Raw genomic sequence first — 26,098 nt, 5'->3', positions numbered from 1 at the left:
TCATAACAAGGTAATGTCTTTTGCTGTTTGTTTGTGACCTTACTACTTTAAGATCCCAATGTTAATCACAACTAAAATTTATATGATCAGATTTTAACCATGGTGCACCTGAATAGGAGTTTTAAACAGTCATGAAGAGGTCATTGGCCCATTACCACTCGTTTACCACATTTAGGCCCCATTATGCCATTGAGACTGTTGAGATCCCTGAGAAATTTACACCCTTTACACCCATTTGTGACATGTACACCTTCTTTGGCCCTTTCAACACTTTTTCAGACCTATAGACTTTTTAAGACCCTTTGGACACTTTTGACTCCTTTACTCTTTCACTTTTAGACCCCTTAGGCCCTTGTTCTTCATTGCACGGCTAATGAGCCACTGGCGGCCCCTGATGTCTTAAAGTGCGGCCCCTGACGTGTGGCCAATAATACACAAATGTGAAAACGCTCCATTGTAATCTGCCAAAAATGCGATTAAATCGACTCAATGGTTTAAAATGAGTGTTCCAATGCGAAGCATAAAAGTCACATAACTACATCATGATGTGGTTGCACTTTTCAAATAATTCCACTTGCAGCCCAAGTTAACCACAACGAAGAGGAGTATGTGGAGGTGGTGCCTAATAGCAGCCATTACGGAGTCCTGCAGGTGGTGTGGTGGCTCACACTGATGTCTTATCGGCAAAAGTGGCTCCCCTCTAAAACAATAGTGAAGATCACTGCCTTAAGGCCCAGTCACACCTTGACGTTTTAGCCAGCAATGGCAACGTATTAAAATGTATGTAAAACGCTGGCTTACGTTGAACTTTTGATGTTTTTTTTTAAGATTCGGACGTATTCAAAACGACTTGGTCTTATGCATAACGTATTAGTAACGGACACAGAACGTTTCGTTGTGTTATAGATAACTTATACCAACGAATGCTGAACCTGTTGTCGGCCTTCACAACCTATGCCCAACGATAGTCTAACTTATGCATAGCGCGCTGCATGTATCGCCGACGAACTCGTGGCGTAGCCTATTAAAAGGCTGCCGCACAACGATTCAAATCATAACCGCCGCAGAAACGGAAGTGTCAACATCGCAGTCACATCTTGGCGATCTTACCAGCGTATGCAGACCTCTGAAAAATGCGTCTAAAACGCTGGCGCACGTCGAATACGGTATGGGTAAGTTTGGTATGCGTGAAGAGAACGCTAAAGTACGCTATCATACGTCGTAGTAAGTGGAGTACGTCTTGTAATTTTGAACATGTTGAAAATTTTACGACGTACTTGCCGTATGACACACGCTCCGCATGCGATGGGAATAAGTTGTACGCACGATATACGATCGTTGACACACATCGACACACGTTACTTGTAAGGTGCTCAAAAGTCGAAACACGTCAGGGTAATGGTTAGCGTCAGTGTTCCAGACTCCCGGTTTTTTTTTTCTTCGGTATGACGGTGTTCAGTGTACAGTGCGTTATGATTTAAATCGTTGAGCGGCAGCCTATTAATTATATTATATTATATTATAACCGGACTAGAAATCGAAGTGTAAAATCACCATCATTCCGAAGGAAGGAAGAAAAAAAAAACAAAAAAAAAAAAACCAGGGAGTCTGGAACACTGACGCTTACCATTACCTTAATGTGTTTCGACTTATGAGCACTTTACAAGTAACGTGTGTCGATGTGTGTCACCGATCACGTAACGTGAGTACAACACGTAACTCATAGGTTAGAAATAAGTTTCGGGTACGCTAAACATTACCTCGACGTGTTTCGACTTATGAGTAACTCACAAGTAATGTGTGTCGACGTGTGCCAACGATCGCGTGACGTGCCTACAACTAATGGCCAGCGTTATGCGGAACGTGTGAGTCATACGCTGGCATAAGTCTTAAAATTTCAAGCATGGAAAATTTGAGGACAACTGAAAAGTACAACGTTTAAAGCCAACGTACAACGACGTATGGCAGTGTTTTTCAGCGTGCTCTCAATGTTATCAAAACTTACCCATAACGTATTCGACGTGTACCAGCGTTTTAGACAAATTTTCCAAAAATCGGCATAGGCTGGCTAAAACGTCAAGATGTGACTGGGCCTTTAGGCCCTTTAAGACCCTTGGACCCATTATACCCTAATAAGACTTTATAAAACCCTTAAAACACATTGGACACCTGAGACCCTTTATGCCCCTTAGATCCCTTTGACCTACCAGACCTTCAGACCCTTTTTGACCTTTTAAAACCCATAAGCCATTTTAGACCCCTTAGAAAATTGAAAAAACAAACAGCCCCGCAAATCGTTTTTCACGACATTTTTCGTGCACCATTCAAATCGCATCACAAGTTGCAATGGCGAATCGAAACTGATAGCCCAAAGCAAAATTGATTTTGAAAAGTGAAATTGAAACGACTGATCCATGGATCATTGTCTGGGAAACCAAAATGAAATGCTGTGAGAAATACCGAATGGAAATTGCCGAAAGCAAAGCTATGGGGAGTATAGAGAGAGGGGATAGGTTGGGGACTGAAGAAGCGATGTGGAGAGGGATAGGTGCCTGCCTGGAAGTGGTAGATTGGCATGGAAAGAACTGGTGATCTTCCATCAGGCGGTAGGCCCAAAATATACCAAAATCCATTTCCCAGCAGGGTTTTCGTACTATCACTCTCAATCCCAAGCAGTATTTCGGAGATACAAAAAGCATGGATTAAGAAATCTTCACTGGTGGAATAGAATGAGGTTGTTGAGGTTACGAGCTCCACCTATTGCGATATCTGCACACTCAATATTTACACTGAATTCCCATTTCTACCAGTACACACTCATTTAAGGTGAGACGTTGCTCATTTGAGGTGAGATGTTGACTAACCCATCAGTGATGGGTACCCTGTTAGTGTGTAATAATTTGATTAACAATTGTTTATACGAGTATTAACTGTTGGAGCATGTTTGTAGCTTTTATTGCACATTGGCAATCACAAGCCCATACATCATCTTTCTTAAAGCATATATAAAATATTTATAGATCAATAAGGAAAGGGTACAAGATGCCTACTCTCCCTCCCATGCATTGCTTTTCTCTCATTAACCTCCGCCATCGAAGATTGGAGGTTACTGTTTTCACCCCTTTCTGTTTGTTTGTTTGTTTGTGAACAGTATTACGGAAAAACTCCGACGGATTTCGACGAAACTTGGTGGGGGGATTAGGTATGGACCAAGGATCATGCCATTAGATTTTGCACTTGGTCCAAAATCCAATATGGCCGCTATGGCGGCCATTTTGAAAAAATATTTGAATTTTTTTTTTTTTGCATTTCTACATGTTTTCAGTGATTTCCAACGCCCCCCCCCCCCACAAAAAAAAATTGTTAGAGAAAAAAAATATTTTTGCAACTTTTTTTTCAACAAAATTTCGATTTTTTTTGCATTTCTACATGTTATAAGTGATTTCCAACAAAAAACATGCCAAAATTATAATTGCGGCTGATTTTGGAACTTCAGGTGGATATATCCACGTAAAATCAATTTCTGTCTCAAGGAATCTAGTTATGACGAATGAATTGAGTCTGTAAAAGAAGTTAAAAGTAAAAGGGAAAGTTGCAAACTATAACTCTGTGAGCACTGTTGACGTCAAAATTGAATGAATAGGATATCAGGTTCACTTGAGTGACCTCGCAGCATTGGCGGCGGAGGTTTTGCACTCTACCGAGTGCTCCCCCTCTAGTTACAGACTGGGTTTGTCAGTGACCGAGCAGAGTCTTCCAGCCTATCACCATTTTTGGTCTTGTATGCCAATCGAACGGATCGTTCCTCGACGCGACACAAATTAATCCATAGCGGCAACTGCATAAGAATTAACCGGATTTAATGGGGAACATCAGGGATCACAACACAAGCAATAAACACTACAATGGTTATACTAACTAACACTAACCCGTTCTTACCTAGGGAACCACGGTCTAAAGGTTTCGAGGGGATTGTACGAAATATGCCTTATACAACACGTGCAAACAAAACAGACAGACAAACAGCACGCACACAGACTACTTGGTGATGGCTCATGGACGAGAGGACCGTGTCCAAAAGTACGAATGTCGCTCGTAACAGGCGGTGGTGTCCACGGGTTCAAACTCCCGCTTGAACGTGCTGCACGGCAAGATGGCGGCGTGGTATTCTCCCTCCTTTTGTCTCCGCGCGCTCTGACCTCGCGCAGGGTCGAAGATGGGCCTCAGCCAATCTCTCTCACGGTCCAGCACACAAATCCAGGCCTGGCCTGTTCTCCATACAAGGCCCAAGTCGAGGTCCGCGTTCCACAGGCGGATCGGCAAACGTGACGCGCCGTTGGTGAGTAAAGACCATCCGAAGTTCCGGCGTCTCCTCTCCGGCCTTCCCGCCTCGAAGCCCGACTCCCGCTTCGTCCTCTCAGTGCCTCTCTTGGTCGAATCACCGACGTGCAGGTCGGTTCAGCGTCTCTCGCGGCAGATCCAACACAGCACTCCTTTGTTTGCTCGCTTCGAGACACGAGTACTCCTCTCAACCACCTGCAGTCTTCAAAACCGCCAAAAGCTCACGTGATGCTTCCCTTCTTTCCTTCCGTCCGGCTCTGTTTTCCAACTGAGAACTCCTTTTTCTCTCGTTTTCTTTTTACCAACCCCCTCTCCAGGCGATTCAGTGACCAAATGCCCCGCCCCTTCGCGTCACTTCCTGTCCAGGCCACACCTCTCTCTCTAGGCCACACCTCTTCCTCTCTTACAGGAGAGGAAAAAGCATCATCTCTCGTTCCACCACCATATGAACAGAAAAACAGTCTTCTACACCTCCCAACACACACATCGTCCATTACACCACACAACCTATCTAAACATGAATTTAATGGGGGAACTGAGCTAATCCTATTTAGTTGTCCCGTAAGGGCCATTTCCGTAACAATATATATATATATATATATATATATATATATATATATATATATATATATATATATATATATATATATATATATATATATATATACACATATATATGTATATGGCTTGTAGCATGGTATTGTGTACACTGTGGTCCTAAATGAGGAGAAAGCTTAGAAATTGAACCCAGTTTTAATAAGATAAACAATCTTAATGTTATATAATGCCCAAGTGTCTGTGCTTTCAGAAAATGTATACTTTGCTGTGGGTCCTATGGATATAGTTGCTTACAAAGCATGTTTTTTATCCAAACACAGGCTATTTTTGCCCATTGTTATAGCTCATTTTTTAGAAATAGGTTACATGTATGATTGTATATGTTGTCCAAAATGGTTGAAAATGCATTTTTTTTTGTTTGATATATATATATCATTATACATAAGAATAGAACAATTCCTCGAAACAGTACATTTCTTCTGACCTTCTGCATATCTTGGCACCTTCAAATGTGTAAAATCTCAGATTTTGCAAAATTTCCCCCAGTCATAGTGAAGCTTACAAAATCTTATTCCAGAAATTTGAAATGCATCTGATAGAACATCTTAAATAGCAATTTACTTCTGCATAAAGTGATGATTTAAAATGGCAAGTTTCAACATGGATCATTACTACATACCGGTTTTTGGGTTCACTTCCATGATTGGGTCAAAAATGTTAAGAAGTACGTAACAAATTGCATTTACCAAGCTGCTACAAAATTACTGGGAGCTACAAGCTTGATTTTATAACCATGGAATAAGTTTACCAAGATGGCCCTATGATATAAAAATCAATACCAAAGGCCAGTTTGTGTTCAGTATACAGAACATCAAAGGTCGTTAGGAAGTACGTAACGTTTTTAAGAAATGTGCACTTTTAATCCTAAGATGTTACTTTGGTTCATCACAGCATGTGTACATAATAGATCCTGAATCCCCATGATGTTGGCTAACAAATGATATGCAAAACTTAATCATACAATGACTTTCATTTTTTGGTCCCCCGTGTCCTAAATGTGTACATAATACTTTGCTACAAATCATATATATATATATATATATATATATATATATATATATATATATATATATATATATATATATATATATATATATATATATATATATATATACATACACATATACGTATCGGTTTAGCCCTATCTCTCAATGGTGAAAAATCACTTTAAAATTCTTGTATCTGGATCTGGCTGATAATCAAGATCTCATAATTTTGACATTGTCACACACCTAATCTGTCCACAAAGTTTCGTCTGAATCCATCCATAATTTTTAAGATATGGTGCTGTATACAACTGAACAGACAGACAGACAAACAGGGTTGAAAACATAACCACCCTTGACCTTTAGTAGCAGAGGTAATGACCAAAGTTGCCTTGACCTGCATCTCCATTCACTTGCATATCGTTCTGAAACCTACTGAAGTTATTCTACACTGGTTATTATGATGTCGGTCAAACTCAAAGTACATACATATTGTTACGTCTGAGGGGGGGTATGCATTCAAAGGGTAATTAGGATGTTTAATTAGGTATGCCATGCTGTTCGAGTGTACCAGGATCTCGATGTAATAAGTAGCAATTCAGTGGTGATAAGTTGTCTAGTAAATGTCCATTTCTTCAAGGGGGAAATGATAATTGTCACGTAATTAGATAGGGATACGGGTTAGGGTAAGTGTGTCTGCGTAAACCCTTTTAGTATTCCCTGGAGGCTTGCCGTGACGTCACAGGAAGGTGCTGCGGATGGCTCCGCCCCTTGATCACGATTGGCGGAAGGCGACGGCGGAGGGCCAATAAAACAGCTCGATTGGAAGTGACGAGGCCTCGAGGATAAAAAGGTTCTGTTCGGGGAAAAGAGGTGGAAGAAGAAGATTGATAAAGAAAAACCGTTTGGTGGAGGCTGTTGGGCTCGGAGCATGCTCTATTGTTGCGCTGGTTCGTTCCTGGATTCATCGTGTCTCGTGGCCTTGCTGTCCCTCGTGCCTCACCTCGGTTGGCTCTGGGGTTTCTGCTGGCTCAGAGTACGGGGTCGAATGGCGGGCGGACCTGCCTCCCTCTCCTGCTCGCAACTTGGCGCCAGAACTGGCTCCCTGGCGGCTGTGAGCGGACTTGGGCCGACACCAGGAGGTCGACAGCACCACGGTGTCTCCTGCCCCTGACGAGCGCGATGCTAGCTCGTCCAGCGCCAATCCAGGGACTGTTGCGCCTACACCACGGGCCAGCCTGACCACCAGGACCAGCTACGTTTTGTGTGTGTGTGTGTGTGTGTGTGTGTGTGTGTGTGTGTGTGTGTGTGTGTGTGTGTGTGTGTGTGTGTGTGTGTGTGTGTGTGTGTGTGTGTGTGTGTGTGTGTGTGTGTGTGTGTGTGTGTACCTGGTGCCTTAGAGGGTTTGAGATTTGTATATCCATTGGAATCGTTTGTGTTTTCCCCACGCCCGAACCCACACCACCATCCCGTCGAATCGCCCCGGATCCCTCCTCTTGCCAAGTCTTATTATTATTTCTGGTTCGAGAAATAAACATTGTTAACTCAGTGAAAAGCGACTCGTGCCACCTTCCTTGTCCCGTTTGCGGTAGAGCGATTAAAACCGCCATCTTTGGGTTATAAAAAAAATAAACCGCCTCCATCGTTTCGGCTCATTCTACGTTGGCGGGACTGTTCAAGTCCCGTGGACGTCACAATATATACAGTAAGTCGTCGACTTACAACCACGATCGGTTCCGACTGACCAGTCGTAAGTCGATTTGGTTATAAGTCGGCCAACCTTTATTTTTTCCTTTATTTATAGTGTATAGGCCTATGCAAAAATTACCGTATGTATATTATACTGTATATTGATATAATAATCATCTGTAAGTCATATTTTATTAACATTTTCTTTGTTCAAGTCAATCACTGCACTACTACAGTACAATTGGTTTAATATTTGCAATTTCTCCATTTCGTGGATGGGCCCAGTCCGTTGCGTTGTTATAATTGTCGATCGCATGGGTGCAGAACCTTTCACAGCTTCATGAACCCTTTCTTTATCTTTCAAAATCGTCGACACAGTCGAGTGTGATAACTTAAGATCACGTGCGATCGCATTCACTTTCTTTCCTCATTCGACATTCGTACTGTTTGATCACCTGCATTTTCGTGGCAAGATCAATGGCCTTTCTTTCCTTCTTGGCAGGTTGAGGAGTAGACAAAGATAATTTCCTCTTGGTACACATTTTGGGGGTTTGAAGTAAAACTTTTAAGACAAACGGATACAGATAAACTGCGCTATACCGAGACCACGCTAACACACTAGCAATGGCGGGCGCTGGGGCGGAGACTGAGCAGTCTGTGTGGGCGGAGATGCGGAGCAGTCTGATCATAAAATCGTAAAGTGGTCGTAAAGTCGAACAGTTGTAAGTCAACGACTATATATATATATATATATATATATATATATACATACATACACATATCTATATCTATGGAGCATTCTTGATGCAGTGTTATTTTTCATTCATAATCATTTTTGAAGCTAGATTTTTAATGAAAGTTATTGTCGTACTTCTTATTGTTGAACAACCATCATAATCAAGACTGATGGTGGTTACTTGACCCGAGTTATGCTGAGAAGGCACTTCACAATGCATTGCAATACATACAGATGAAGAAGAAGAATCTTTGATTTCCATGGTTCTTCTGAACAGGAATTTCTCATCGGGAAAAACTAGGATTTGACAATGTTTTTATTGTGCATTAACCTCTATTCCCCTTGCATTCCCTTCCTGACAGATGCTTTCATGTCATTAAAAAAAAAAACATTAAGAAATCCATAATGTTCATTTGGAAAGTAAAAAACCAAAAATGGAAATTTCTTCCACTCCTACTTGTCGTTCTCGCTCTCCTTGTCAAAGAAGAAAAACATGTACTAAGCAATGATCAATCATCTGATGCATTGCTGGATTTAGCCTCAGCTGGCCCTAAGGCATATTTTGAAATATCAGAGAATGGCCTGAAAAATTTAAATTAGATCTCGGGCTCATGGAAATGGACCCCAGATAAAAGATGAACTGATTCAAGAACAAAATATTTAATACAAAAAAAGACAAATATTTAATGTGAAAATAATTTTTGGCCCGAATTTTTGGCTGGCCCGAAGGCACATGCCTTGTCTGCCTAATGGTTAATCCAGCACTGATATTCTGATGATATTGTTTATTTATTTTATACACAAAATCTTGGCTCATTGACGTATGAGGTGACGGAGAGCTAAAAGGCAAAATCCTGAAAGTCAGGAGAGTGGAGCACAGGTGGATCCCGTATTAATATGTTCAAAATTCGCCTGACACTTAAAAAAAAAAAAAACACATGGGGGGTGGTATTGTATTCGGCTCCATCTGTCTGTCTGTCACACTATCTCCTCATAAACAATTGCGCAGAAAATCACCAAAAGACTACAATTGGCTTTACTGCAGCAATGGTTCAGTACCCAGACTATGGTCTTCCCAAGATCCACAAACACAATTTCCCTCTGAGACCCATCATGTCCTTCGTTAATGCACCATCTTACCGATTGCCAGGCTTTCTCGCATGTGTCACTGGCAGACTTAAAGGAAACACTGATTAAATGGTTAAGAATAGTAGTGAATTTGTCCAAAGGATAAGAGAGGTCAGAATCCAAGATGATGAGACGATGGTATCTTTCGATGTGGTTTCCCCTTTTTACCAACGTCCCAGTAGATCCAGCAGTGAGCCTCACTCTTGACCGGTTGAAACATTCAAACGATTGGAAAATGGCTTGATAAAACAGCAAACTAACATCTGAAGATGTTGTGAGCTTGCTGGAGATGTTTCTGAACGGCACGACCTTCATCTATCACGGTGCACACTACCGACAAATATTTGGCACAGCTATGGGTTCACCGGTCTCTGCTGTTGTAGCTAATTTGGTGATCGAGGAACTCGAGCGAAGGATATTTGAGTCTAATGAGAATTGGCTTCCATGGTACTGGAACAGATATGTAGATGACACCTTCACCATTAGCAGACAAATGTGGTAGACCACCTACTGGGACAATTTGGCTGGGTGTTCCCCAGCATTAACTTCATAATCAAAATTGATTAAAAAAAAAAAGCAAATTGGAATTTTTGGATGTGGAGGTTCACCATAAGCCTGGCGGCTCCCTCAAGACTTCGGCTTACAGGAAACCAACCCACACCAGCAGATTACTGGATTTTAACTCCTGTTACCCAATCTCCCACAAACGCAGTGTCGCACGGACATAAGCAGCTCAGACGTGGAGGCTGTCATCTTCCAAAGCCAAGGCAATTTTAAAAATCAGATTAGTTGGAGGAGTCCTGCTCAAAAATGGGTACAACAAGGGGATACTCCCCATCTTGGAAGAACCAAAAAGGACAGAACGAAAGGAGCCAGACACTTGGGCACTGCATACTGCCATACTACCCGGGCCTTTCAGAAAGGATTGGCAGGATAGTACGTGGTGCATGGATTGGCCGAGCCTACAAGCCTCTATGCACCATCCATAATGTCATCTCAAAACTAACGGACCCAATACCAACTGGTGATACATCTGGAGTCATTTACCATTCATCACGCAAAGACTGTGACCAATTCTACATTGGTGAAACTGGAAGGAATTTGAAACAATGACTAGATGAACATGATAGAGCAATCAGGCTTGGAAAAGTGACCCTGTCAGCCATAGCACGTCATTACCTTCAATCTGGACGCAAATTTGACTTTGATGGGACCCGTGTCCTCGACACTACATCTAACAAAGGACACAGGTTGATTTTGGAAGTGTGGCACATCAAGAGCCGGGAGGATGGTCTAACTGGTGAGATGGTGGACATACCCACACACTGCACACCTCTGATAATGGCGAAAACTGGATGGTGCAAACGGCTGGATAAGGTGAGCAACAAACAACACTCAAACCCAAACACCAACGAGAACCGCAACTCTCGCACAACCAACGCCTCATCATGCCCAACCCGAACACAAAACCAGCTGTGTGCATGCCCTGGAAACACAAAAACAACAACAGGCGCACACACACACACACACACACACACACACACATACAACACGAGATCACGTGTAAGTGAAAACAAAGAAGAGCAGAGCACCCCTTCAATGATGCGATTTGTCGTTTCTTTTTGCTTTTGCAAAATAAATATAAAAACATTAAAAAACACACTCCTCCATTTGACCTCGAGCACCAGCATATGACCGGAAATGAGTGGTCAGATCGAAATAAAAACGGGATATGTGCTGAGGCTCGGGGTCAATTGTGCCTGATGAAGCCAGCTGCGAAGCTGGTGAAACGTTTCCTGAGACCGGGTCTGCTCTTACTTTTTTGCTCAAATTAGGAGAGTTGATGTACTATTTTTACTTTTGGTTGGAAGCGCCTTCTTATTCTTAAAAAAATAAAATATATACATCTACATACAGGGTGAGTCAAAAGTAGCGCCCGATTTCTGTTTTTTCGGCTGTCAGATTCTTTCTGGGAAGTCATGTTGTTAATAATTGTCTTGCAGATTATTAATTTTATCCCAGAAAGTGGATCGGCTGCCGCGGTCCGATGGAGTGGCCGGCACGCTCCCCAGACCTTACACCTCCAGATTAATTTTTTTGGGGGCTCATGAAAGACCTTGTTTATCGTGAAAATCCTCATACCATTCAGGAATTGAAGGTTCAAATCACTGCAAAGTTTGAGGAAATTGATATCGAACTCTGCAGACGTGCATGCCGCTCTGTGCCTGCTCGGCTGCAATTGAGCATCGATCACGAGGGAGGGCACTTTGAAAGTTGCAAGTAAAACAGCTTGGTACAATTCTGTAATAATTTTTCCTTGAATAAATGGTTAGATAAACATGTCATTCATTTATTTTTACCTTCTTGTACACTGTAATACAAATGGCAAACAAACAATCAACTGACAGAAATCGGGCGCTACTTCTGACACCATATATATATATATATATATATATATATATATATATATATATATATATATATATATATATATATATATATATATATATATATATATATATATATATGAATAGCATGATATCTCAAAATGTTATTGACAGATTTGGAAGAAACTTGGTAGACAGGTTGATTGTATGACAAGGATGAGATGAAGATCCAAATAGAGAATTATTTTCATTTTTCAAAGTGATTCTTCACCATACGATGGGGTTAAAAACGAATACTGCATAGCATGATTCCTCAAAAAGTTATGGACAGATTCTGACTAAACTTGGTGGATGAGTTGGTTGGGTGACAAGGACAAGCCACTTACATTTTGGAGGTCTGCATCCAGATCTGGCCTCTCAGTGGGATACAAAACGTAAACTGTTCAGCCTGGTCTCGGGATGCGCTCTACCGAGTGCCGTTTTTGTTTACAATGAGGAAAGTTTGACCAATGTTTCTCAACCTGGAATCCAAAAAGCCAATAGTCCTGATGGTATCCCTGTAATTGACAACTGAAAATGCATCTCTAAATTGACTATTCTTATTCAGTTATATAAACTTTCAGACCCCACAGAGATCTTTCCCACACCTTGGAAACATGAAGAAATGTTCCAGATAAATGGTGATCAACGAGATCAATCAACAAGTTAAAAAAGACATAAAATGTTATCGCCTCCGTTGTTTTCGTAATTTTGCTGTACGGAGTTAACTAAAATGGCCACCAGCCTACCAGTCGGCCATCTTTGATCGCATTGCGAAGTAAAATGATGTGCATATGTGTACCATCACGTGTTGTCATTTTGCCAAGCACAAATAAAATCAGTCCATACATGTACGAGATATGACTGCTTTGGACGTATGGACACGGAAATCGAGACCAAATCCATAAGCCCCCATTTCGGACTAAGTCCACAGGGGGTTAATAATCTCTTACTGATGTAGGCCTACTCCTTTTTCTTCAGTTCCTTCATTACGGGATGTCATCCTGAATGGCTATGGGTGTCACCTTTCCCCTGTAAACAAGTTTCAAAGGCAATATCATTTTTAAACATGGGGATTTAAATGAGTGATGGAGGAGGCTCTTCTTTATCACCGGTCTATTTCACTTCATCTCAAGCCACATGAGCGTTTCTCTTTCCACAAGCATACACAAATAACACTCATCTTCACCATCAATTAATATTTTCTCTTGTACATTATGCCACTAAAGTAATACACAACATAAAATGAGAGGGTGATGGGAGGAGGGGTTGTGATTATAGAGCATGACTCATAGAAAGGGTTCAGGGAGAAAACCTCACAGAAGTGCTGAATTTTAAGTTGACATTTTAAGGTTGGGAGGGATTCAGTTAAGCATGGGGAATGTGGAAAGGAGTTCTCCAGATGGAGAGTAAAGAGAGTGAAGACATGAAGGTGATAGTTTGCAATGCTGGTTGGGGTTAGAGGTGAGCAGATGGGAGGTAGCAAATCAGAGGGGTGATAGGTAGATGGGTTTAGAGGGAGGTGGCCTGGAGGTTAGCATATTTGAGGATTTTGAATGTGAGGTAGGTGAGTATCTTGGTGTGGAAATGGTAGCCAATGGGGACAACACTGTGGAGGGACAAAAGGAGACATGGAGGAAGGAATGAAGCAAGAAATGTGAAAAACTTGACTTGGATGCATTTTGGATGGACTGTGGGTGTTCAAGATGGGAAACAGGAAAGGCTTAGAGGAGAGGATGACAGTAGCAAGGGAGAGAGTGGATGAATACAATTGTGGATTATATTTTGGGGATGTTGTGACAGAGCAGATGACATTAGTTGGTTGTTTGTTGAATATCAGTAGCATCTGCAGAGAAGGTCAAAATAAAAATATAAACCACTTTTAACCATTTCATCGATTTATTACATGCGTCTTGTTCTCGTAATCTGACGCATCTTCCACATCAATATCGAAAGTAATTTTCAGGCTTTAATCATTGTTTTAACTCATTCAATAATCACAAAAAAGTGACAATACATGGAAGATTAATTTACCTGTAGAGCCAGATGACACTTATCCAGTACCTGAAGCTCTGCATTGCCATATAGACTAAAGCCACCACCACCACCACGGTTCCCCATCAGGTCAGTCATTGTGGTAGTGTAATAGTCAAACAAATATGTGAGACCAGGACTGTAACCAAGCTTGTCACTGTCTGCATGTGGGTAGAAAAAAAACAATATTATATCTACACCAACTACAGTCATTTAAAAACAAAGAAGTAAACATCATTGCCGTCATTCAAACATAATTTAGTTTTCTTTATATCATCTATGACAAGTTATTTCAACTTGTAGTTGTAAAGGCAATCCATTGTTTAGGATAATTTTTGGCATCCCACATCATGTTCAGCCTATTATTGTTGTTTCTTCTTTCATATGCAACACATGGCTGTGAGCAGTATCATTGGCTGAGGGCGCGACTGTGTGGCTGATGTGATGCACCCTGTAGGTTAGGGCAGGAATTTTTTTTAAGTTGTTCATGGTGCCGACGATAGCTCGCCTACTCTTCATGAAAGACACCATGGGATCTTTAACGTCCACGAACTAATGCCAGCAGATGGGACGCCCAGTTTGACATCCATCCAAGAGACGACATTGATGAATCATCCCACCTGTGAAACTCCAGCATGACAGTTTAATCGCTGAGATTTCAGGATTTCAACTCGGGAATCGCTCGGGATTTCAACTGAGCTTGACCATCTCAGAGGCGATTGTACACACCTCCAAGCCAGGGGCGGCGTTGAACACTGGCCCATACATGGGGCACTGTGCTAAATATTTTATTGGAGGTGGGAGAGGGGGGGATCTGAAGTTTGAGGGGCTCTTGGCCCCAAATCTTTTTGGAAGTTCGTGATGCCTCTGCTCTCTGCTATCCTGTGAGCCTGTATGTATGTAAATAAGTGTGCACGAGCACGCGCGCGCGCGCACACACACGCACACGCACACGCACACGCACACGCACACACACACACACACACACACACACACACACACCTGGCTACCCATTATGCATTTTTGGCATGTTATTGATATGTATATCGCTAATTTGTGGAATTGAATGGCCCATGTATTGAATCAATGTGAGCAATAATAGATATCGAGAGATATGTAGAGATGAGCAACAAATTAAAATGTCGGTCATATCATGGGGAATTCTTCACAACTTTGACGTCATTGACGCAGAATGGAGCGTTGATCAGTACATACAGGACACACCTACCTGTAATCCGACAATGTTCAATGATTTATTTTAAAACCTTACTTTCAATTTAAAACAAAATATTGAGACGTTTTTTTCGACTTCCATGTAAAAAATAAAGGTTTTTGATTCTTAAAAGGAGATGAGAACGTATCCTTTGACAAAGATTTGTCAGGATATATTAAACCAAGTCATGATGGTGGGGGGAAGGATAATTTTTTTTCTGGTGTAACAATGCATCTTATGGTAAAACTCAGATTTCTTTCATTTTCTTTCTTTCCCCCAATTTTTCTTTGGAGAGCAGAGAGTTAAACAAGACATAGAATCACTGTGCAGTGACTCAAGCATGCGAGTGAATATGGAGTGAAAAAATGCTGGAGTTGCTCTGAATTGAATATGATGACAGCCTTGTTTCGTTCATCAGTTGCTTTTCTCAACAAATTTAACTTTGCAGGACAGTCCAGAGTGTTGACGCAATAAGAACATCAAAAAAAAAGAACATTATTCGAGAAATTAACGGCGGTGGAAATTTCAGGCAATGATATCGCAACAGAGCAAACCTTTGAAGTTTCGGAATGCTTATGGCAATCAGTCAATGAAATCTACCAGAAATAGAATTAAAGTAATATTGCTGTGACAGTAATAAAAGTCAGATCAGCTTGTAGCCATGATGATGTGATTCAAGACATGTCAATTGGAATTCATGCCAAGCCTCAAAATATACAAAGTGAGCTTTAATTTACTTCCTACAGCAGTTTGCAACCATTTTTATCAACCTTGAGTTGATGTAAACTAATCACTCGAATTGTCCGCCAAAGCAGACTCTTGCAAGCCTGGGCAAAGTCTCATATTCCTCGGTTTCAAAATATGCAGCCACAGGTATTGTGTTTTTTGCTTACCAGTGCAAGACCCAAGACAAGAACGCAGATCTGCTTCCCCTGTGAAAATACAATGGTAAGGAAATGAATTTTGCAAACTTGTGGAGGTATGACATAAAATGGCAATATTTGTTGAAGATTGCATACATGAAGGTAAAGAACGCACATACCTATAACTTGTGGCACGAGCACAATTAGCAGCAGTAACATCCAGAATGTGAACACTCGCACCATACTGTCGGGACATGTGATTAAACAGCAAGACGTGAAAGTGGGGTGATCAATGATCGAACGTTTGGTATTGCAGGGTAGTTAGTTCTAAAAGACAAGATAACACAACTCCTCCCAACAGTCCGATCACAATTTGAGCGCACCTTTAAAAATCTCCGCCCAATTTAAATTTTCCCTTCCGAGGACGAATGGTTCCCATATATTGGTGTTATGCCCAAGCTACATATGTAGCCTGTGTATTATTATTATAATTTTTTTTACATAAAGGTGGAAAGAGAAAAGCACAAAGTCATTTAGCACATCATGCTTGTATTGTGTTGTGTCCATAATTGCATTCAGAACCTCTTTACGATGAAGTTACTCGACATCCATGACCTAAAAGCAAGGTAGGTAGTGGGGTAAAGATGTGAATTAGATGTTCACTTCTGGCAGAAAACGTGAACATTTGTATGTAAGCGTTTTAAAGGTGTGCTGGTTTAAAAAAAAAAAAGGGGGGAAGCAAATTCTCACAGACAATTAAAGAGTTACAAGAACACCTTTCCCATGCTTTGTTGAAGTATATAATTCAAATAAAATAAAATAATGATTTTAAAGGTCATATAAAAATATTCCAGAAGTTTATAGTCTTTCATGCAGTGTCATATACAACACCTTATTTAATATGTCAAAGTACTGCAAAACTGGAGGACATTGGAAGCAGTAAGAAGGCGATTTGTGTTCTGCATTGCTCAAGTATTGGTTCACGAGTCAGTAAGTGACCACTATATTCGTTATGGGTGTGTGTCTGCTGTCTGTCTGTCTGTCTGTCTGGCCCGAGCATAGCTCCGTGGGTTTTGATCCGCTCTTGATAAAATTAGGGTGTGAGGTTTATATCATGATCTAGTTGTGTTTTCCAGAGAATGGGCATGGTGCGCCCATTATGGGCGGAGCCACGCCCAAAAAACGTGTTTTTAGGTGGTAGCCGGTTTCAAGTTACATCTTCTCCGAGGGGGTTTGTCGAATCTGGTAGGGGTTTCGGTATTTCGTTAGCCCAATGGCACCTGCATAGCCCCATGGAGCTCGATTTTTCATTTTCGTCCCAAGGTCAAGGTCACAAGGTCACAAACTTAGAAAATGTCAAATAAATAACTAAATTGGGCATCGAGCTCCCAGGGTTTTCAACTGTTTCGAATGAAAGTTGGTATGCAAGTGGTGCTCTTCGAGTATTACAACTTTCATCATTTACGTTTTTCCCGATTCCCGCTAGTTTGCCCGTGGCGTCCCCTCTAAGGTCAAAATATAAAAAATGCGAACCGTGTACATTGCTCGTGAACCATCGCCGTCTCCAGACTTGTCCTGACTATAATTCACGGACCGGTTTTTGTGTTCCTACAGTTGTGGGCTGATTACATCCAGACTTGCTAAATAGGATCAGTGTGACCCCAATTAATGTATAGAGGTGTTTTGTAAAAAATATTTGCCAGTGGTCTTGGGGGGTTTTGGGAACATACATGGGGTGGTTTTCTTAGGGGGGGTCTTGGGGGGGATTTCAGGGGGGGTGCAAATAACGATGTAAATGTGTATCGTGTCGCCCTACCTCCAGGCAAGGGAGAGTGTTCCAATTTTCTAAGATCGTGACCTTGTGACCTTGACCTTGGGACGAAAATGAAAAATCGAGCTCCGTGGGGCTATGTAGGTGCCATTGGGCGAACCAAATACCGAAACCCCTGCCAGATTTGACAAACCCCCTCGTAGAAGATGTAACTTGAAATCGGCTACCCCCTAAAAACACATGTTTTTGGGACGTGGCATCGCCCATAATGGGCGCACCATGCCCATTCTCCGGAAAACACAACGAGATCATGATATAAACCTCGCACCAAAATTTTATCAGGATTGGATCAAAACCCACGGAGCTATGCTCAGGACAGACACACACACACACACACACACACACACACACACACACACACACACACACACACACACACACACACACACACACACACACACACACACACACACACACTATGAATATAGTGGTCACTCTGGCTGGCGCCTGTGAACCAATAAAGATTTTAAAGGTCGTATAAAAAATTAATTCCAGGAGTGTACCGCCATTGACACTGTCATTTATACCACCTTATTTAACACATTTCCTCAGTTCTTCATGCTTGTTGTTTGTCTCCTATTTGACGTCCTTAAAAACAGTAAGTTTCCCATTTCAAATGATTCTAAATTTGTTAGACGGCCAAACAGGCAGACAGAGTAAATATAAATATCTCATTCCTCTCTGTGTATGTGTGATAGCCTGATCGGGATCAATCTGGAGTCAAAGTACTGCTAAACGACAGGTTCATTTTCCGATTCACATTCAGATTTGTGTTCAAACTATAACATTTGACTTCCGGTTCCGGTTTTGGAGCAGCAAGAGGTCTCCTTCGGGGCTCCCTGCTGACGTTCTCAAAGCTAAGTTTCCGGTTGTTATTTGTCCCGTTTTAACTGTTTAATTTTCTCACCTACATGTTACTGTGTGTTGCTAGTTCGGTTTTGTTTCAAAAATCGTGCTATTTTGTGAGTATTTTTGTCGACGTTCTTACCTGTGCTTGAGGCCTAGGCCTAGACTTGAGGCCTACCGGTTCCACTCGGTGTTCGATCGTTTTTTTTTTTGTTTGTTTTTTCTCCCCATTACCTTCAATTTTGATCCTCCCCACTTTCCAAACATCCCCCATTCTCCCAAGTAATCTCTTTCTTATCTCAAAAAAAAACAAAAAAAAACCCTACAACAACAACAACAACACGCTCACCTTCTCCCGATTTTGCTTCTTCTTCTTCCTCTTAACTTCCTCCTCGTCTTCTTCCTCGATTTTTTTTTTTTTTTTACACTTCCATGACCTAATCTGTTGAACTCTCTCATACATTAATATTAACAACAAAATATATATATATATATATATATATATATATATATATATATATATATATATATATACATATACCCAACAACAACAACACGCTCACCTTCTCCCGATTCTTCTTCCTCTTAACTTCCTCCTCGTCTTCTTCCTCGATTTTTTTTTTTTTTTACACTTCCATGACCTAATCTGTTGAACTCTCTCATACATTATTTTTAACAACAAAAACGATCTTATAATGCTTCATCTTCCTCTCTCACACATGTGGTACTCTTTACTGTTTCACAATGCACTACTCTTCTGCTATTTTAACAGACTGCTCTCATTTCGACCTCTCCTTCATTCCTTGCCTAAAAAATCCAACGATTACAGCGCTTCTTCTCTCCATTCTCTGAATTCGCCTTCATTGCATCCATCAAGAATTGTGTTAAATCGCATCTCTGACCTAAAACTTTTAAAAACCACAGTTTGCCATGGATGCTCGCTTTCCATCAACCATTCTTTTTTCCAACTTCAGTGCCAACTCACCCCCTCACCCCTCACTCTCACTCTCAAAGCAACCATCCCACTCTTCTCCCTCCAAGCCTCCCTCTCACCTCTCTCAAAAATTCCCCCTCACCTTTCTCCCACCTTTCATCCCCCTCACTCTTCCTTCTCAAAGTTGCCCCCTCTCTCATCCACCAACCTGCCTCCCTCCACTGCCCTCTCACCTCCATCTCTTCACTTCACCTCCTCAAATCCTCAACTGCCTTCTTCCTTGTCTCTTGTCCCCCTCTCCCCCAGCACCACAGAGCCTTTTCTCCTCCTCATTCAGCCCCCTCCCCTCGTTATTCTGCAATACCCCACACTCCTTCAGCAACCCTCCTTACCTGCCCCCCTCGACCCTTGTCCTACCCTCCCCCGCCCCCTCCACCTCCTGCACCCAAAGCCTCCTCCCCTTCCTCTTCATTAAAAGTGTGGACCTCAAATATCCGGGGCCTTCGCTCAAACCTTTCAGATCTTTCCATACAGGTTGCCACTGACAAACCAGACATTATCTGCCTAACAGAAACTTTCCTCTCCCAAGACGTGTCTGACTCCCAAGTATCTCTCCCTGGCTACTCCCTCTTACGGTATGACAGACCTGAGCCTCGTCCTGGTGGAGGTGTTGCTCTCTTCATCAAAGACTCTATTCCTCACTCTCCATGCACTGCTCTCATTCCCCCACACCCCCAGGAATACCTCTGGCTTCGGCTTCCCCTCCACTCCCACCTCATGTTTATATGTGTACTGTACCGTCCACCGAACAGTGATGACTCCATCTACACCTCACTATCCGAAAACATGGACCATCTTCTATCTTCTCATCCAAACTCTCTCTTCCTCTTATGTGGTGACTTCAATTGTCATCACGCCAGTTGGCTAGGTGTGGGTACCTCTCTCACCTGCCATGGCACCTCAGCAAAAGCTTTCTGCGACTCATTGGGACTGACTCAAACGGTCAACTTCCCGACCCGGATCTCAACCAAAGGTACTCCATCTCTTCTGGATCTGGTTTTGACAAATTTCCCTGACAATATCTGCTGCTCTTCCTTCGCTCCAATTGGTTCTTCTGACCACGTCCTTGTCAAAGTGGACATCTCTCTGGCTGTTATCAGAGAACCACCTCACCGCCGTCGAGTCTGGCATTTCACTCAAGCCGACTGGCAGGGTCTCCGAGCAGCCATCAAACTTACAGACTGGTCTCCTATCACTACTTTCTCAAACATCAACTCATCCTGGGAATTCTTTCAAAGAAACTTGCTCTCCCTCATGCACAGATTTATCCCCTCTCGTGTTCAGTTGTCTTACCCTTCCTCCCGCCCTTGGTTTACTGAAGCTTGTGGCGAGGCAGTTGTCCTGAAACAACTTGCCTTTGCCTCATGGAAAGCAAACCCAACTGAGGGCAATCTCAGTTCTTTCCACAAAGCTCGGAACAAGTGTGTATCTACCCTCAGGAGAGCCAGAAAACAACATCTTTCTCATCTCAAGTGTGAACTCTCAAACCTCTCTCCCTCCTCAAAATCCTGGTGGCGTTTAATCAAATCTGTTTCTGGTGTATGTTCCCCCTCCATCCCCTCCCTTACCTCAAATGGCCGCACTGCTGATTCCACACGTGATAAAGCTGAATGTCTAAACTCGGTGTTTGCAGCTAAATCTTGTGTCCCAAACCCATCACTATCTCTACCCACTTTACCCAGTCGCACCCAACTGTCCCTGGACTCTGTATCCTTTTCTCCTGACAAGGTGGAGAGCTTGCTTTCAAACCTCGAGTCAGATTCTGCAACCAGTCCAGACGGCATCAGCCCACGTGTCCTCAAAGCCTGCTCTTCTGCTCTTGCTCACCCTCTCTCTGTTCTATTCACCCTCTCATTTGCCCAAGGTCATCTGCCATCTGCTTGGAAATCTGCTAACATCACTGCCCTGCATAAAAAGGTGCAAAAACAGATCCCTATAACTACAGACCAATCAGCCTTCTCCCAATCATCAGCAAGGTGATGGAATCCATCATCGCTTCAGATATGAAATCCTTCCTCTTCTCCAATGGCTTGATTTCCAATCATCAATTTGGTTTCAGACCAGGTCACTCTACCCTGGATATGCTGCTTCTGCTCTCCCATCAATGGATGGAGGTCCTCAATGCCAGACAGGAAATCCGAGCCGTATCCCTGGACATGTCACGTGCTTTTGACACAGTCTGGCACCCTGCCCTACTCACCAAACTCTCTTCCCATGGTATTCAAGGCCATCTCCACTCATGGCTCGCAGATTTCCTCTCCTGTCGCAGTCAACGTGTGGCCCTAAATGGAGTTCTTTCATCCCCTCTTCCTGTGCAGGCTGGAGTTCCTCAAGGTAGCGTTCTGGGCCCTGTTCTTTTTCTGGTTTTTATCAATGATCTCTCGGACTCTCTGGAAAATCCTCTATTTCTCTTTGCCGACGACTCCACCCTCTGCCGTACCATCTGTCATCCCTCAGACCGGCAAGCAGCAGCTTCTTCGCTCACTGCAGATCTGGATAAAATCACAAACTGGTCCAACACGTGGAACATGTCTTTCAATCCAGACAAATCTCACACTCTCTCTATGTCTCTTCGAAAGGACCGTTTACAAAACCCCCCCATCCACTTTCTCAACAATCCTCTGGAAGAAGTCTTTTCTTTCAAGCTTCTGGGTCTCACTATCTGCCATGACCTTTCCTGGGAAAGTCACATTTCCAACCTCGCCTCAAAAGCCAGTCGCCGACTGGGAATCCTCCGTCGTGCTAAGTCCTTCCTCGGCCCTCTTGAGCTCCTGACCACTTACAAAGCTTTTGTCCGTAGCCTGATGGAGTACTGCTCTCCCCTCTGGGCTGGTGCTCCTGCCTCCCACCTTTCTCGGCTTAACGCTGTCGAAACCAGGGCATTTAAGATCATCGGCATCTCCCGCAATGAAGCTGAGTCTTTGGGCCTCTCACTCAATCACCGCAGGTTGGTCGGTGGTCTTTCTGTCTTCTACCGACTCCTCTCCAGCTTTGCCCCCCTGCTCTCTCTGCGATTTGTCCCCACTACATTTCCACAGGGCGCTCAAGGTCCGCCAACAACCCCCTTCTGGTAAAACTACCAAAATCACGAATCACTGCTCATCTTCACTCTTTCATTCCTCTTTTTTCCCGCCTTTGGAATAAACTTCCTCACTCTATTCTTTCCCATTCTTCCCTCCAGGCTTTCAAAACAGCTGTTCACCACCACCTCTTATCTTCCCCCATCCAAATCCTCGATCTTTTCTACCCCCGATAATCCACCCAAGCCCACTTCCTTCATTTCTCCTGCTTTCCTTCCTGAAAGTCCCTGAAATGTCCATCTTCTCTTCGCCATGTTCCCCGTCCCATCCCCATCCCTCTCCCTTCCACAGTTCACCTAATGTGTCTGTTCCCCACTGTTTTGTCCCTTCCACTCCCGCCCCTCTTGTCTCATGCCTCCTTGCTGTGAGTTGTGTGTTTGCTCTCATACGAGCCTCGACCAAGGTATACAAAAAAAAAAAAAAAAAAAAAAAAAACAATCAACTGAAATTAAGTTGTTCTTCGATCATAAACTGGCTTTTGTAGATGGACTTCAAAGTGAAACATGAAAAAACATGTCCAAATGAAGTAAAGAAAAGATAACAAGCACAGCATTATAAATTATGATTGAAGAGTTAATCATGGAATTTTCATGATATGGTTATGTTTCAGATAAATTTACTCAAAGTTAAACCCTGAGTATCTTGTCACAACAACAAATCAGTTTGTTTGTCATGTTCAAGGATTCCTCAAATGGGTGGTGCTGCGTACTGTTGCGGTTCTGGTGGTTACGTTAATCCCCCGACCCAATTTGTGGTGATGGGTGGTTAACACCTCTTGCCAGATAGCCGAGCAGTTTTTTTCTTATGAGGAGGCGGACACGTTGATCCTTGGAGATTATAACACACATGGGAGAGGTGGGAAGCAGCACAACACGTCACTGGCGGAACGACGGAGGCACAGATGGATGAACAGGGGGCGTTATACTCGAACCCCACGACAAATACACAGACAGATCAACAAAAAAAGACGTGGGATTTAATGAAAATCGACAAATATTTACAAGGGACAACATAATGAGGTAAACTAAGCCAAAAATTGAGGCGCCTCTACAAGCAGACTTAAATACAGACAAGGGGGAAATAAAACAAAAGCAAATCCTCCCTTTATTCTGGCACTTAGCTTGGTCCAGAGATGGTCTTTATGGAACATGGAATTCAGCTGCTTCATCCTGCACGTGTTGACATTCCCCAAAATGGTGCCAAGCTGCTCTCTCGCAGCAGGAAAAGCATACATCAGGCAATTCGCGAACGGGATTCAACACCAGGGCTCAGAGACCACTGTGCAACATCTTCATCTCTCATGCTTGCTGATATGCGGCACTCTACAGAATGGCGCCGTCTCTCCGGTGTTATACATGAAGCTTCAAGGTCTGTCTGATTATGATCCAACCAAAAGCCAATGACCAGCGCCCTGCTCCATCTGGCGAGCCATCCCGCCTCAACACGAACATGAGAATCATGCTATCTTCTTCATGTGTCAAAGGAAAGCCAACCATAATGCCCTGTTCTTACAGGCCATCTCCGAGCTACGTTCCTTCTCACCCGTGTACATCCCTCACTCTACACTGAACAAACACAGCCACTATCCTCTTAACTCCTCTCCTACAAGTCACACCGAACAACCGTTCCACCTCTGGGGCATGGCTTGCTCACACAAAACCCGGGAAGGCGGGGTTTCTACCTGCTTGACATGCCTTGCTTGCTGTTAGCGTCATGTTTGTTACAAAAACGCACTTCTTCCTGGTTGGCTTGTAAATGCAAAAACATAGGAATAGGTCACAGGGGGCAATGACATACTGGGGGAACTTATCCTTAATCCCTTTCTAATTAACACACCCTGAAGTACTTAAAGAACCTTTTTCGAGTATGAGCTTTCTTCTTCAGCAACTTCTTTTGTCAAAAGTATAAGTTTTGCATATTCTCCTTGGAATCTTTAATACCACTCCGCTGAAACGTCTCAGCAGGCTGCAATCTGCTATTTGGAGTCGTCTTCACTCACTAACACTTTGATATATACAAGGGCATGTTGAAAACTAATGCCACCTATTTTCTTTCTCCAAAACAGGATAAGGATATTTGAATGAAACGGCGCAGTCCCACCACTGGGTGTGAAGTTTCGTGATTCTGACACAAGATATCTCAATGCTACATGAGTCAAGATGACAAAGAGCAGCGCAACTTTGTTAGTACTATGAAGAGTGAACCGCCAGAGATGAGAGTTGGGTGCACAATTATGATTATGAGTAAGAGACAGTCAATGGAGTATCACCACAAAGGATCACCAGCCCCCAACTTGGCTCCATCAGATTTTTCTCTCTTCCCCAAACTTAAGGAACACCTTCTTGGCTCGTTCAAAACTTGGTCTATTAATTAACTTTGAAGCCTGTTTCCAAGATGTCGTAAGTGTTATGTTTTGTCGATTGCTAACATTTTCCATCGTATTTCCAAATACAGCATTATTCATTGATTTATAAAAGTCCTTCTCAAAATCTGTTTTTGCTTCTGTTCTCCTTTTTGTATTAAAATCAATATATTTTTTAACCAATGACTGTTTAAATTTCAAAATTCGATGAATTTTTCTCACTCTCAACTCAGCAGATAGATATTGCCTCAAGTTCCTTTGATGTAAAACATAACGTTCTTTATCATTTAATGTTGGAAGTAGTTTTTCTGGAGATTTACCTTTTATATGAAATGACTGTTGGTAATCACTTAACCATTCTTTTCTTGTACTTTCTTTATCAGGAGCATAAGGTAGGTCTTTTATGTTTGGTATGAAGTTCTTCTGGATATTTTAAATCAACCTCAAAATAATGTGACGTCCACGGGACTTGAACAGTCCCGCTAATGTAGAATGAGCCGAAACGATGGAGGCGGTTTATTTCTATAACCCAAAGATGGCGGTTCTAATCGCTCTACCGCAAACGGGACGAGGAAGGTGGCATGAGTCGCTTTTCACTGAGTTAATGATGTTTATTTCTCTAACCAGAAATAACAAGACTCGGCAAGAGGAGGGATCTGGGGCGATTCGACGGGATGGTGGTGTGGGTTCGGGCGTGGGGAAAACACAAACAATTCCAATGGATATACCAATCTCAAACCCTCTAAGGCACCAGGTACACACACACACACACACACACACACACACACACACACACACACACACACACACACACACACACACACACTAACGTAGCTGGTCCTGGTGGCCAGGCTGGCCCGTGGTGGTGACGCAACAGTCCCTGGATTGGCGTTGGACGAGCTGCCGTTGCGCTCGTCTGGTGCAGGAGACACCGTGGTGCTGGCGTTGCGC

At 42.7% G+C, this 26,098-nt stretch overlaps 1 protein-coding gene and 1 long non-coding RNA gene across 3 annotated transcripts in view; one reads left to right on the top strand and one right to left on the bottom strand.

Moving 5' to 3' along the window:
* Positions 1–19,668, bottom strand: part of LOC147024107 (protein APOLTP-like) — a 47,889-nt gene extending 28,221 nt beyond the window's left edge. Inside the window, exons 1-4 of one of the 2 annotated variants that reach the window (XM_085883688.1) lie at positions 19,061–19,668; positions 16,214–16,278; positions 16,065–16,103; positions 13,959–14,119 (exon numbers count right to left, since the gene is read on the bottom strand). In XM_085883688.1, the coding sequence (XP_085739814.1) occupies positions 13,959–14,119; positions 16,065–16,103; positions 16,214–16,278; positions 19,061–19,170 (375 nt within the window). In that variant the 5' untranslated portion in view covers positions 19,171–19,668. Of the gene's footprint in view, positions 1–13,958; positions 14,120–16,064; positions 16,104–16,213; positions 16,368–19,060 lie in introns of those variants that run through there. The other variant, XM_085883689.1, reaches the window with a different exon arrangement.
* LOC147024106 (uncharacterized) overlaps positions 1–25,710 on the top strand; it is an 83,769-nt gene extending 58,059 nt beyond the window's left edge. The window contains exon 3 of the long non-coding RNA XR_015058870.1: positions 24,851–25,710. This is a non-coding gene — a long non-coding RNA (uncharacterized LOC147024106). The remainder of the gene's footprint in view (positions 1–24,850) is intronic.
* The last annotated feature ends 388 nt before the right edge of the window (positions 25,711–26,098 follow it).

Source organism: Eptatretus burgeri, chromosome 6 (genome assembly GCF_056783735.1).
Source record: "Eptatretus burgeri isolate ZD-2024b chromosome 6, Ebu_testis_v1, whole genome shotgun sequence".
In the NCBI taxonomy this organism is placed as follows: domain Eukaryota; kingdom Metazoa; phylum Chordata; class Myxini; order Myxiniformes; family Myxinidae; genus Eptatretus; species Eptatretus burgeri.
Note: the sequence above shows the minus strand (reverse complement) of the source record. Positions and strands in the feature narration are given on the sequence as shown.